Source organism: Podarcis tiliguerta (assembly GCF_965153285.1).
Source record: "Podarcis tiliguerta genome assembly, chromosome: 13".
NCBI lineage: Eukaryota > Metazoa > Chordata > Lepidosauria > Squamata > Lacertidae > Podarcis > Podarcis tiliguerta.
In genome coordinates, this window is record NC_139546.1 from 38,190,988 (window position 1) to 38,205,384 (window position 14,397).

The 14,397-nt window shown below is 46.6% G+C and overlaps 2 protein-coding genes across 7 annotated transcripts in view; one reads left to right on the top strand and one right to left on the bottom strand.

The window, feature by feature from the left end:
• The window catches only part of TGFB1I1 (transforming growth factor beta 1 induced transcript 1), a 23,895-nt gene extending 20,562 nt beyond the window's left edge, over window positions 1-3,333 (top strand). For both annotated transcript variants that reach the window (XM_083409892.1, XM_083409893.1), the window contains exons 10-11: window positions 21-169; window positions 1,825-3,333. In XM_083409892.1, the coding sequence (XP_083266018.1) occupies window positions 21-169; window positions 1,825-2,091 (416 nt within the window). In that variant the 3' untranslated portion in view covers window positions 2,092-3,333. The remainder of the gene's footprint in view (window positions 1-20; window positions 170-1,824) is intronic.
• LOC310662787 (uncharacterized protein) lies at window positions 3,173-13,551 on the bottom strand. 5 transcript variants are annotated; one of them, XM_083409901.1, is made up of 3 exons: window positions 12,329-12,780; window positions 11,790-11,834; window positions 3,173-7,430 (listed from the first exon to the last, which is right to left on the bottom strand). In XM_083409901.1, exon 3 carries the CDS (start codon window positions 7,391-7,393, stop codon window positions 6,029-6,031), a length of 1,365 nt encoding a protein of 454 aa, XP_083266027.1. In that variant the 5' UTR covers window positions 7,394-7,430; window positions 11,790-11,834; window positions 12,329-12,780; the 3' UTR covers window positions 3,173-6,028. The 5 variants fall into 5 exon arrangements, 3 of the variants coding, with proteins under 3 accessions (XP_083266027.1, XP_083266025.1, XP_083266026.1); XR_014504313.1 differs by lacking the exon at window positions 3,173-7,430 and adding an exon at window positions 10,962-11,239 and having other exon boundaries at window positions 12,329-13,551; XR_014504314.1 differs by lacking the exon at window positions 3,173-7,430 and adding an exon at window positions 10,962-11,234 and having other exon boundaries at window positions 11,786-11,834; window positions 12,329-13,551.
• Between the last annotated feature and the right edge of the window lie 846 nt (window positions 13,552-14,397).

A 14,397-nucleotide genomic window follows, 5' to 3' on the forward strand; every position in this document is an offset into this window, starting at 1 on the left:
TCCCTTCTTGTTCCCCGCAGGCTTCCACGAGAAGGACGGGAAGCAGTACTGCCGCCAGGACTTCTACGAGCTTTTCTCCACCCGCTGCCAGGGGTGCAGCCAGGCCATCTTGGAGAACTACATCTCGGCCCTGAATGCCTTGTGGCACCCAGAATGCTTTGTTTGCAGGGTATGCATGTCCGGACAGGGGCCCTATGGCTGGCAGGGCTTCATGGGGGTGCGGGGAAGCCAATGAGGGAGGCAGCCAAGTGAGAAAGTGATGGGTTAATTAGGGCTCCACCCAAAGTCCCTCAGGGAACTTTTCCTGCAAAAATGGGTGGGTGGGTGTTGGGGATCAGCGAATGAAAATCTGGACATGGGCTGCGTTTACTCAATACATTTAAAGCACTGTGATACACTTTAAACAGGCTGTAACTTCCCCCACAGAATTCTGGGAGCTGTAGTTTGTTGTTAGGAGGCCCCTATTCCCCTCACAGAGCTACGATTTCCAGAGATGTTTAAGAATCTATCCCTCTTCACTCTGGGGATTGTAACTCAGCTAGTGGTAGTGGGGAATAGGGGGCTGATGCTAAGGAAGCCTTGCTGATGTGAACAGCAGTTGGTGGAGGGAGGCAGCTGAGATATCTGGATTATTTTGGGGGGGGGATAACTTCCATTTCCCAATGCTAATTGTACTCAAGAGTAAGGTAAAGGTAAAGGTACCCCTGCCTGTATGGGCCAGTCGTGACCGACTCTGGGGTTGCGTGCTCATCTCGCTTAAGAGGCCGGGAGCCAGCGCTGTCCGAAGACACTTCCGGGTCACGTGGCCAGCGTGACGAAGCTGCTCTGGCGAGCCAGCACCAGCGCAGCACACGGAAACGCCGTTTACCTTCCTGCTAGAAAGCGGTCCCTATTTATCTACTTGCACTTAGGGGTGCTTTCGAACTGCTAGGTGGGCAGGAGCTGAGACCGAACAACGGGAGCTCACCCCACCGCGGGGATTCAAACCGCCGACCATACGATCGGCAAGTCCTAGGCGCTGAGGTTTTACCCACAGCGCCACCCGTGTCCCTGTACTCAAGAGTAGCCCAGTTAAAATCAATGGACCTAAATTAGTATTGGCCATTAGTTTCAATAGGTCTACATTGAGTAGAACTAACATTGGATCCAAACCACAGTGTCCAGGACTTGGTGTGAGATGCGAGTGGCACTGACCGTAGTGCTATCACCTCAATTGAAAATTTCTGAGAAAATCCAGCATTATCCCATTGGATTTCAAAAGAGGAATTGATTTTTAAAATAATTAAGAGCAGTTAAGAGGGATAAATTTATCCAGGCCCACCCCCACCCCCAATTTGGAGGTTATTTAAAGCCACAATAACAGAAGCTCATCTAGAAAGTAGGAAAGGAAGCGATCAAGTCCAATAAGATATTGGCACGTGGTTTACAAGCAACAAAACTTCTCCTCAACAGTGGAAGGTCATGCCAAGTGAGGAAACGAAAAGGAGCACAAATTCTGGCAAAGCAAACATAAGTTAACAAAAAGGGAAATTGAGGACCATGCTGAAAGTGTGAGCACCAAAAATAAAAATGAAAAATACACAAGATGTAGAAAACAAGATGTAGCTGGACCACTAAATAAGAGTTGTTCCCTACACAGGGGTGTGTGGCACCTTCAATGTGCATTTTTTGGCAAATGCTGAAGATTCACCTGTTTACCCTGGCCGTTGACTCCCAAGATGTGTATTTTTAGGCCCTGGCGTATTTTTGTAAGTTGTTTTAAACTATTTTTTTCACGTTGCATTTCAAATTGCTGAAACGCCTCTGCCTTTCTCCCCGCTGCAGGAGTGCTACACGCCATTTGTGAACGGGAGCTTCTTTGAGCACGCCGGCCGCCCATTCTGCGAGATCCACTACCACAAGCAGCGCGGCTCGCTCTGTTCGGGCTGCGAGAAGCCCATCACTGGCCGCTGCATCACGGCCATGGCGCGCAAGTTCCACCCCGAGCATTTTGTCTGCGCCTTCTGCCTCAAGCAGCTCAACAAGGGCACCTTCAAGGAGCAGAACGACAAGCCCTACTGCCACCCTTGCTTCATCAAGCTCTTTGGGTGACCAGGAGGGCGCCACGGCCGCGCCATGCCCGCTACCAGCATGGGAAGGGGGAAGGCCCACCAATCCCAGCCTTTGACCGAGCCACGCCCACTGCCACGCATGGGAGAGGCCTGTGCCTTATGGGTTCCACCCCGGCGGAGCCACCACACGATTGCCAAAGCCACGCCTCTAGCCAAAGGCGAGAAGCTGGACTTGTCCGCTTCTCCCACTCTACTCAGGAGCCAATCCCATCGCAGCCACGAGCAGCCAATCCTTGGCCCTCACCCCCATCACATGCTACTTTAAGCCACACCCACACAGCACCAGCGCTTCAGACAGGAGGCAGTGCCTTAAGCCGCAACTCACACACGACTAGCTGGCGATGTCATCCAGGTAGAAGGCGGGGCCATAAAGAAGCCACACCCCCTCTGCTCCCTGTGAAGTCTGTTCCTGCAATGCCGTCTGGTAGTGTGTCAGAAAGGAAGCACCTGAAACCCATCTCCCTACTCTCAAGCCATAAAAGCCATTCAGGTGGGAGGTGGGGAGAAAAACCCTTTACTTCCAGGTCCTTTGGTATTTTTTACCGCTTTTGCTTTCGGGTGCAAGGTGAGGGGCTGTTTCACTTCGGGGCTGCCCTAAGGCACTTACGATTGTGATCAAGTATGATCTAAAATGGTTCAACTACAAGAGGGGAGAGGCAGCAGTAACTCTGTGGCCCATCCTTCAGTGGCAGAGATTTTGGGGCGATTTTATGTAAAATCAGGTTTGACACCACCCCAAGGGTTATATCTGTGAGCTGTCAGTGGGATTTGGGAAGATGCCTCTCTCCCTTAGGGACCCATAGAGTCCTAAGGAGGTTAGTGGTATGGCAAGAGTAAAGCCTCCCTAATGTAGCAGCTTTGGGTAGATGACCGGCTGGTGTTGAGGAAAGGAAGTGGCACTCCACCCCCCTCCCTTTGCATGTTGCAGTTTTTAAAAAGCCCTGGATTGCAAATAATTAAAACACTTTTGGTTTGGGTTTTAAAGAATCAAGGAGGAAGGGAATGGGTGGGTGGGGGAATGTGCCTGAGCTTGCAGTTTTACTTTATCAGGGTCATTTAAAAAAAATAAAAAAATCTTACGGTGTAAACCCAAATTGAGGCTGTTATTATGACAGAACTTGGGTCGGGAGTCCAAGGAGCATGTGGTTTTCCTTCTGCCGCCAACTTTTTACCCTCACACTGCTGTATATTATATAATAAAATTCACGTATATTAAAAAAAAGAATCCAGACAGTTGTCATGTGTGGTGGTTCAGCTAAAAAGTGGACTTACAAGGAAGTGTGGTAGATATTGGAAAACTTTGCACTCCAAAATAAACTCTTGTCCTTCTCCCCGATAGCATGAAGATATTGTTAGGATGTTTTTCTGTAGGACAGGTATTATCAGTCCATTTAGGTCCCTGGGCATCATCCCCTCTGGCCACTTCTCATTCCCCACCCCTGACAACACACAATTTGGTTTTCTGAGGGAACTGGGTAATGGCTGAATCCAGGAGAAATAACCTAAGCCTTGAGAAGCACAGTGCCGACAGAGGAAGTAGGCAGAGAGTGGCATTCTTTCGACTTCCCCCTTCAGCTCTATGCACTTTTCAAGGGATTCCTAACCGCCTTTACCACAAAAAGAGCAACAGGGCGAAGACCTGAAGGGCACCTTATTTTGGAGGGAAGATCTTCAGAGCTTCTACGCTGGTTGGTCCTCTTCTCACAGAAAGAGCACAGCTTCCTCTCTTTGTGGTTTGACGCCAAGGCGCAAAATCAGTCCTGAGGGAAGTTTTTGTCCCCATCACTTCTCCTTCCAAAGTTTCATATAACTCATCATCACCCACATGCCTCGCCCATAATTCAAATGAGCTGAATCCAAGCTAGTTGCACTTCTACTGAAATCAATGGGACAAGGTAGTCACGATTACTTTGCTCCCACTGATTTCAATAGGAATGAAGTGTGATGATCTTGGTCTGGACCTTAAGCCATCGTCCAAAGCCTGCCCTTCGCTAAATGGTCTCATATTCAAAAATAAAACACTTGTTTTCTTGATGGGCAAATCAAGGTACTCCCTCAAGCTCCTCCCCTCCATCAGCATGAGGAGGATCCCACAGATGGAAATATTACTACATCTCTTTGCCTTCTGTGTTGGGGAAAAGAGAGCATCCTCTGGGAAATTTGATTAGTCCCAGGGGGCTCTGGTTGCTGATCCCCTCTCTAGGCCCTAGTGCGCTATACAACAAAACTTAGGGAAAGTTATTCAGTGCCCCATTAGTTTCATTATCCCCACTTCTAATACCCAGATACTGGTGTTAGAAATCAGGCATTTGAGTCAATTAAATGCATCTTGATCTTCTTTCCAATTAATTGTGGGGGCATCTCCTTTATCAATGCTTTTAATCAAATAAATGACTAAATATTGCAATCTTTGTTGGAAGGATTTTAAGGCCATAAGAGAAGACCATCATTGGCCATCTTTCTTTTCAGAGCTGACAGAACATTATGGAATAATGCCCAGTCTGTTTTTGGACCCTTTGGCCCACCACTCTTTCAAAATATCAGTCTTCCAAAGAGAAAACTAAATATCCCTGCAAGATGTAGCATTGTGGATTTTCTTGAACGTTAGAGCAGCTCCTGGAAGGAACTTCCATTAAATCAAGCATTCAGCTCTTGCATAACTTCATATTTCATCACTTGGAGAAAACAAACATTTGAAGATTGAACAGACCAAAACAGAATTGACAAATGCAAGGGGAAGCACAAAAATATAGTGTTTTGGGAAATGTTTGGATTACTTTTGCACATGTGCATTTCACACGAAAGCTAAACCATGGTTTAGTGCGGGGCAATGGCCCCTTTTAGCCTGAGGGCTGGACTAAGGCTGGGCCAGCCCTCTGAGAGCCGCAGAGACAGCCCCACTTGTTGAAAATAGGCCAGCTTCTTGTGGTTTGAAGTCGGCTTCTTTCAACAAGCCACAGTTAATCTTAACTATATTTTGTGTGACAACACAGCAAGCTTGGGGTGATTTAACCAGTGCCAAAAGTTCCCATGCTGCCCCTTATACCCGAGGAAGCAGTGCTATTGGCTTTGGGGTCCTTTCAAAAAGACAATTAAAAAAAGGTTTTATGGACACACACTGAATTGGCACATTGTGTTTCTTCCGTGAAATCCATGGATGGTGGGGTATTCCTTTCACAAGGAGAAAAAAATATTTTGTAGCACCAAGTGGAATGCAGGAAAAAAATAGCAGCTGTGGTAATTGTCAACCCTTAGTAACAGTGCTATGCGAGAGAACTTTCTGTTCTTATACTCTCAAAATTCTACACAGAGAAAAAACAGAGGACAGGTTTTCTACTCCCTAAAAACAACAACAAAAAACAACCCTCAAGTGTGCATCTCTCAACATTCCATACTTTGTGAGTCTGTCCACTGTTTTGCTGGTGCACATAGGAGCATCATCTGAAAGTAAAGAGTGAGGGGAGGATAATAGCCTGTTTGTGAAAGGAGCCCCCACCTCTGTGCCCATCTGTGGAAACCAATGAGGGGAACACCTCTGCTTTCCTCTGCTTCTGGCAGCATCAATGCCTGTGCAACATTACCAGTCACCACTCCGATGTCCACCTTCATCTCATACCTATTTGCATGCCCAGCAACCAACGCACCTCACACTAAGCAAGGGGGCGAAGGTTGCCATGCTCACTGGCGCTGGAAGGCAAAGGGTCAAGAATGAATACAGAGATGAGCAAACAGATAGCAGAGCTATCCCATACACATCTCAAAAATAAAGGCAAGAATGGCCCATCCAGATGTTGATGGACTACAACTCCCATCATCCCTCACCACTGGCCACAGCTACCAGGGATGATGGGAAGAAGAGTCCAACGGCATCTGGACCTCCTATATAAAAGGCAAGGTTCCCAATGGCCAGTTGTGGGCTACAGGATAGCCAGAGCGGACGCCTCTCCCCCGTGCAGCGCCTGATGCTCCACCAGCTGCGCCTTTGAGCCGAAGCTCACCCCGCACTCAGAGCACGTGTTTGGCTTCTCTCCCGTGTGGGTCCTTTTGTGCTTCGTCAGGGTGGAGCTGTCGCAGAACCCCTTGTTGCAATAGGGGCATTTGTAGGGCCGCTCGCCCGTGTGGAGTCTCCGGTGAATGACCAGCTGCGACCACTGGCGGAAGGCGCGGCCGCAGTCGGGGCAGCCAAAAGGCTTCTCCCCGGTATGAGTCCGGCGGTGGTTCAGGTAGACGGAGCTCAGCACAAAGGCCTTGCCGCACACGTCACACTTGTAGGGCTTCTCCCCGGTGTGGCTCCGGCGGTGGATGATGAGGGAGGACGTGTCTGCGAAGCCCTTCCCGCACTGATCGCATTTGTAAGGCCGCTCCCCGGTGTGGCTCCTCTGGTGCGTCACCAGGTGGGAGCTGAGGCTGAAGCTTTTGCCGCACTCCACGCACCGGTGGGGCCTCTCCCCGGTGTGGATCCGCTGGTGCTTCCTCAGCGTTGAGTTCTCGATGAAGCTCTTCCCGCAGTCAGGGCACTTGTGGGGCCGCTCGCCCGTGTGGATGCGCTGGTGCTGGATGAGGTGCGAGCTCTGGCCGAAGCTCTTCTGGCACATGGGGCACTGGAAGGGCTTGTCTCGCGCGTGGTACCTCTGGTGGCGGATCAGGTTGGAGGCCTCGCTGAAGTGGACCCCGCACTGGGCGCAGCGGTACGGCTTCTCGCCCGTGTGAATCCTCTGGTGCTTCGTCAGGTTGGAGTAGAGGCTGAAGGTCTTGCCGCAGTCGGAGCAGCTGTGGGCCACGCCGCTCGTGTCGATGGCCGTGGCCTCCCCGTTGCTGTCGATGAGGTAGGCCACCTCTGTCAGGTGAGTCCTTTGGTGCACCCGGAGCCGGGCGCTCTCGTTGAAACTCTTCCCGCACCGGGGGCACTTGTAGGGCTTGTCTCCTGTATGGATCCTCCGGTGCCTGAGCAGAATGGAGCTGCGGTTGAAGGTCTTCCCGCACTCGGGACATTTGAAAGGCTTCTCTCCCGTGTGGATTCTCTCGTGCTCGGCCAGGTTGTTGCTCCGGGTGAACCTTTTCCCGCACTGCGAGCATTTGTAGGGCTTCTCGCCCGTGTGGATCTTCTCGTGCTGGACCAGGTTGGATGTCTTGTTGAACCTCTTTCGGCAAACGGAGCACTTGTAAGGGGCCGGCTCGCCCGCAAGTCCCCCCATCCCAGGCCCACTGCTTGCTATGTGTCCTCTAGGAGCCTCAGGTAGATCCCTTGAACTCTGGGTAATCAGATCCTCTTCCTGATCCATTCTAGGAGCCTGGAGGACATGAGATCCTGGACTGAGACTGGAAAAAAACCACAGAAATGGGGTTATGGATCACACAAGCTCTGTCAAGAATCATTGATGAGTCTTTTCTATTTCCTTGCCATTACGTTGAAAACCTGCTTAATATTTTAAAAATCTCTAAGTAGTGTACAACTTAAAAGCAGCAGAACAGTATCTTTAAAACAAAATACAACATAAAACCAGCAAAATGGAATGTAAAAGCAAATTGAAGCATATGAAAACAGGAATTCCAACAGATAAAAACAGGCCCCAATCTTATTGGTCAGGAAAGGTATTGGCGAAAATATATTCCTTTAGAAGACATTTGAAGCAACTGATGGTTGCTGCTTTGTGTATGGCAGAGGGAAGGGACTTCCATAGAAGAGGGGCAACAATAGAAAATGCCTGGTTTGGGGTCACTGCCCTATGACATTCTGTAGTGTGGTACCATGAATAGAATTTCCTCAGATGATCTAATTCTAAATGATCTTACAGGAGCAAACAGTCCCCTTTAAAAGGTCAGGTTAACCTCCATTAATTTGGTTATCCCCTCCTCTTTATCTTCAAAACATGCTATTTAACTGTGTGAGGTCACTGGGGGATTTGCAGGTAACTCTGGGTTCTACTTATCTTTTTCATCAAAACCTAGGTGAGGTGTGTTGTTAAATCAGTGGCTTGACGTGGAAATGGATTGGACAAGGGCCAATAAACAAGGCTCAATCCAGACAAAATGTTGTTGGTACTGTTAATAGGTGGTTCCTCTGTGTTCAACCTGTTCTGGAGGAGGTTGCATTCTCCCTCAAGGGCCAGTTTTGTAGTTCAGAGGTACTTGTGGAGCAATCTTTGTCATTAGCTCAGAGTGCCTCTTCCCAGCCTAGGTTTGTACCCCAGCTATAGGTAAAGGTAAAGGACCCCTTGATAGTTAAGTCCAGTCAGAAGCAACTATGGGGTGTGGCACTCATCTTGCTTTCAGGCTGAGGGAGTCAGTGTTTGTCCACAGACAGCTTTCTGGGTCATCTGGCCAGCATGACTAAACCACTTCTGGTGCAACAGGACACCGTGACAGAGGCCAGAGTACATGGAAACGCCATTTAACTTCCCGCCACAGTGGTACCTATTTATCTACTTGCACTGGTATGCTTTCAAACTGCTAGGTTGGCAGGAGCTGGGACAGCTATAACTCTACCAGGACAGAGAAAGCCTTGCTCTGGTGATCCATGCCCAGGTAATCTCCCATCTGGGTTGTTACAACATGTCATGAGGTGGAGGGGACTGCCTTTGAAAACTATCCAGAAACTCCGGCTGGTAAGGAACATGACAGCAAGATTGCTCGCTGGGACTGAGTGTTAAAAACATCTTACACCATACATGTTATTTTGACACCTGCATTGGCTCACAGTCTGTTTCTGGGCCAGATTCAAAATGCAGTTTTAAGGCCCTTCATAGCATGGGACGGGGGTACCTGAAGGGTCGCCGCTCCTAACGTACCTACCTGGACCCTGAGATCAAAGCTGGAGGATCTTCTTTAGGTGTCCCACCAGGGAAGAGATGTCAAATGAATCAAAGGATCTTTTCAGTGGTGGCACCCCAGCTGTGGAATGCCCTCCGCAGAGAGGCTTCCTTGGCACCAACCTTAATTTCCTAGGGCTTTCAAATCTTGCTGTTTTCATTTTTGACACTCCCCTTTTTGTTTCTGAGCTTAATGTGGAATTTAAATTCTGCTTCACATTGTATTCTATTAATTTTCCTATTGTTGTCTTTTAACTTTTTTTGGTTAACTCAGCTGCCCTGAAAGCGTTTTGATATAGAAGAGCCTACAAATGCCTAAAAACAAACAGGTAAGGTAGGTTTGGCCAAACCCAATGAGTTTAGGGGCCTAAAACGGAGTTTATTACCCATCTATGTCAAATGCTTTGACGAGTAAACCCCCCTGGTTTGCAATTTGGGAAGCTAATATTGTACTTCTTTCCACAATTTCTTTAATGGTATTTATACTTAGTAACTCATTTTCATTAGAAGATACCTTTATTTTAGATATGTTAGCAGCTACCATGAATTTCAAAGCACATATATATAGAGAGAAAGCTAACCTACTGTATTTTGTTCAGAGGGAAAAAAATCAGAATTCTTGGAATTTTGATTTATTATTATTAATAGTTTTTTATTGGCCTTTCCAAAAAGAAAAACAAATACTGTTAAATAAAACAATGTGTTCTGTGTGGGGAAGAAAGGGAAATGGGGCAGGTGGCTGGGGGTCCAGACCAAAACAATGCTCAGACATTCAAGGAAATAGGTATGTATATTGCAGTATTCATTTTAAGAAACACAAGCCAGAATTTGCTTAGCTAAATGCTGGAAGATGAAGCGACCCCCACCCCCAATGAAAAGACTGGCCAGAGAAATTATGAGAAGTGGTAAAATGCATTAAAATGCCATACTCGAGAAGCCAGAAACCAACAAGAGATCAAGTTCTTAAAACGATGGGTCCTTTTTATAAGTCACTGGAATGAAAGGGTTGGCGATAACACCCCGCAACCCATTTTCAAATACCTTTCCTCTGCACTACATATACAATCTCTCTCTCTCTCTCTTTCCTTCCTTCCTTCCTCCCTTCCTTCCTTCCTTCCTTCCTTCCTTCCTTCCTTCCTTCCTTTCTTCTCCCCACCCCTTCTCTTTTCCCCTCTTTATTTTTCTTTTCATTAGTATCCTCTATCTTATATAATGTACCCTGGTTATTACAGTTATTACTATTGGTCGTCGCCCCCAAAATCCTTTCTACTGCTTTCCTGCGTGTGTTTCTTTTGTATTTAACTAGCACCGTTTCTAATGGATGAGTGGGACGTGGGTGGCGCTGTGGGTTAAACCACAGAGCCTAGGACTTGCCGATCAGAAGGTTGGCGGTTCGAATCATCGTAACGGGGTGAGCTCCCGTTGCTCGGTCCTGCTCCTGCCAACCTAGCAGTTTGAAAGCACCTCAAAGTGCAAATAGATAAATAGGTACCGCTCCGGTGGGAAGGTAAACGGTGTTTCCATGCGCTGCTCTGGTTCGCCATAAGCAGCTTAGTCATGCTGGCAACATGACCCGGAAGCTGTACGCCGGCTCCCTCGGCCAATAAAGCGAGATGAGCGTCGCAACCCCAGAGTCGGCCACGACTGGACCTAATGGTCAGGGGTCCCTTTATCTTTACGTTTTACTAATGGATGAGGTAGGGTGACTGATGAAATATGCTGTTTTCTTCCCATTTGGTTTCAACCTTTTATGTTTTTGGGCACCCCTCCCCACAACAACAAAAAAGCAATGGTGGGAGAGAGCACTAAGATGTCTGGACTACGTAACAATACAAAAATGTTAGTCTGAGTTAATTCTATAAAAGTTAAATGTAAAAATGAGAAAAGAAACACAATCAATATGAACATGGTAAAAATGGCTCTAGTGTAATTTCAACTCCTGAGCTTTTATTTTATTGTAAAATGCAGTGTGTGTGTGTGTGTGTGTGTGTGTGTGTATGCTTCACTCAATTTATTATAAAAAGGTTGATTCCCTCATGCGTGGTTTTTTATTATTTATTTGCATAGTGCCATCAGTGTGCATGGAACTTTACACAGTACGAGAAAACAGGTCCCTGCCTGAGAAGGTTACAGTCTATAATTCAACACAGGGAAAGAACCAAGAGAGGGAAAGAATAAGCAATTGCTTCAAATCCATGTGTTTAGGCTGCATTATGTAAGGGCATGCAAAACATGGACTGGGCCAAAGGCATCACTGATAAAGTAGATTCGGAAGATGGATCCAAATGTTGACTTCTCCATATTTAATAAGGCCCTTATCTGCAAAATGGGAACAGCAGGGTCATATAATTCACACAACCACCATGATGGTCAGCCCACTACAGAAGTTAAAGCACATTATTAAAGAGGCTACCTTTACACTGCTTGCTATTTCTCATTCTCAGTCCCAGTCCCACCCTGTCCCAAGCTACAATATGAGGGGAATAATATTGACCTATATTACACGGTGGTTGTAAGGGTTACTGAGATCATTGTACACGAAGGGCTTTGAGCACTTAAGAACACTATATTATACCCTTAGTAGTTTTAAACACCTGTAGGAAGGAATCAGAATGTACAACAAAACTAGAGAGATATTGCAGCTGCTTATCCAGTACTGGAATAAAATGAGGCTGGAGGACAATAGCAGGCAGGCAGGCAGTAGCTGGCACTATTGTAAGAGAATATATAAATTTAATGAATAAAAGAAATCAATAAAATAAAATAGTACCAATAAAGCTGTAAGTAAATAAAATTAAGATCAAATGTTCAATCCCTTGTAGTACCTTAAAGCTGCAATATTAACCCCACTTTTCTGGGAGTAACTCACCTTGAATTCAGGACTCAGTTCTGACCAGACCTGCTTAGGACTGTGCTATAAATAAATGAGGGTTTCTTTATAAATGTTTAGCGGAGTTTGCCATTGCAACTACTGGGGAAGAATTACTATGTTGAATCCTGCAGTGAGATGTGCATTTTCTTCTTTTGGTCCTCCCTTCTGTTTATCTTTCTTTTTCGGCATGCAATGTATAATTAAATATCCGCAAGTAAAGCTACAATTCATTCCTAAGCATTATACTATAGAACACCCTTTATATCTTCTCTCCCACCCACTGCATTCCACTGCCGTTTCCCTGCGCCGTTCATCTCCTTTCTGCCCGCCTCTCTCTCTCTCAGCTGGTTGGAGCGTGTTGCTGAGAACGCCAAGGTTGCAGGTTCGATCCCCGTATGCGCCAGCTGTATATTTCTGCATCGCAGAGGGGGCTGGACTAGATGATCGTCGGGCTCCCAACGCTATGATCATCTATATATATAGCACACATTAGTCCTCTTTCTCTTTCTCCCTTCGCCCACGCCCGGCCAACTTACCGAACTCAGGGTATCTGTGCCCCTGACATCACCATCCCCGCCTCCCCTCCGGACGGCTCCTAGCACAAGCCGCCTCCCCAGGTGGCTTAAAGCATCCACCAGCCAGCAAAGCCCAGCTGGAGGGAGGAGCAGCCACGGAGGAAGGTGCAACCTTTATTAGAGCTCCCCTTCTCTTTTCCTGCAGCGATCTCCAACATCTTCAGGAACCACCAGCCTGGCTGGCAGAAAGCTGGGAATGCCGCGATCGCTCTGTGGTTTTAACTCTTTGCTCTCCCGCTTTGCCGCTGCTGATGGTGGTTTTTTCTTAAGCATGATGTTTTGCAGCAAGTTAGCAGAACGCCCTCTTGTCGCTGGATCAAGCCAGAGCCCCATCTAATCCAGCACCCCTGTTCTCATGGGATGCCTTTGGGAAAGCCAGCGAGCTGGCAAGAGCGCTCCGCCGTCCCCGCCGTTGTGATTTCTAGTAGCTGGTATAAAAGATGTCAACAGGGCTCTTTGGAAATATTAGTTGATTCCTTATTTCCTTTGACAATTTATATGCCGCTTAATTACAATCTGATGCAATGCAACGAAGAGTTAAAATTATAAATCCAGACTTCAGTTAAAATGCATGCTGGAATAAAAAAAGAATTCAGTAGGCGGGGCTGACTCATCACATCTGGAAGAGAGTTCCATAAAACTGGGCCCATAATATTGAATGCTTGCACCTGGTGGGTACAAGCTGTGCATCTGAGCCACGGGGGAACAACTCCCAGGGACTCCCCTGGAATGAGGGATCAGGTGGTCCCTGAGGGATCCTTCGCCAAAGTTGTCAAGAACCTTGTAAATTAATGCAAGGACCTTGAACACAATTAACTCACCAATCTCTGGTGATACTCTGGCTATTTTTCTTCTACCTTACAAGGTATAGTCACTTCCAATTAGGTGAGGGATGGAAGAGGGTTATTCCAATTTTTCCCTTAAGGCAACAGGGCAACTTCTTTTGACATGTAAATTATGCTACTTAGCTGGCCAGCTAAAGCAATTATCTTACAAAGAAACTGGACACAGAATCACAAGCCTTTAAGGGTTTCATGGATAAATCAGACTTGACCCACAACAAACCTATAAAAATATATTGCTATTTAGGTCAGGAATAGCCAGTGTGATGTTCTTCTGATGTTTTTGGAAGACAACTCCTATTATCCTTGGCCTTTAGCCAAAATAGCTTGGACTGATGGGAGTTGTAGTCCAGTAACATGAAGTGCAGCTCTACGTATAAAGCTTCTTCAGGTCTGACGCCAATACATTTCCCTTATCTATCTATCTAAAAAGGAAACATCTATCTAAAAAGGAAACAAGCAGGATACCATATTTGTGATGACGGTGTCGTTTTAATTTTGAATTTCTTTCTTCCCGTCTGCTTCCAAGAGAAACACAAGGTCAGCTTGCAAATGCAGTGAGTTCACGTCACTGCACAAAAGTGGTATTGCAATGCTGGACTCAGCCATAAATAATCCCATATAGTCATTTCTGTCCTGCTATTATTTCTCTGCATCACCTCACTACTGGTCGCCAAAGTACAGGAAAGAGGAAGTTTAATTTTTCATATATCTGTATTTTTAAATAGCAAGGAAGTTTACCACAAGCGGATGAATGACAGACTTCTCCCCCAGGGCTATATTTGGTCAGACTAATCAGCTTGTGTCTATTTCTTTTGCTGGGTGAGGAAAATAAAGTTTCTAGCTCTCACTGATGTGTCACTTCTGCCAATTTTAGATCATGTGTTTTTGGCAAATAGCCCTTAAAAATTTGAGTCCTGGAGGAATATGACAAATGCTTCAGTTATCCCTGTTTATTAGGGACAGTTCCTATCTCTTCCCTGTCTCGGGCAAATCACTGTCCCTGATTTGTGTGTTTATGCCTTTTGACAATGTCTTGTTAAAATTTTGTGAGCTTGAGTTGCTAAAGTTATTACTTTTCAGGAGCCAGCTCCCTTTCTAGAGTCCTCTTATAAGTTAAATGGAGGCGTGCATTCTACTGTGGTGGGGATAACTTTGCTGCCACTGCCACAGTGACAGTGACGGCTG

What these genes read in the sequence shown, in the direction of transcription:
- LOC310662787 (XM_083409901.1), bottom strand. Translation starts at nt 7,393, where the DNA reads ATGGATCAGGAAGAGGATCTGATTACCCAGAGTTCAAGGGATCTACCT.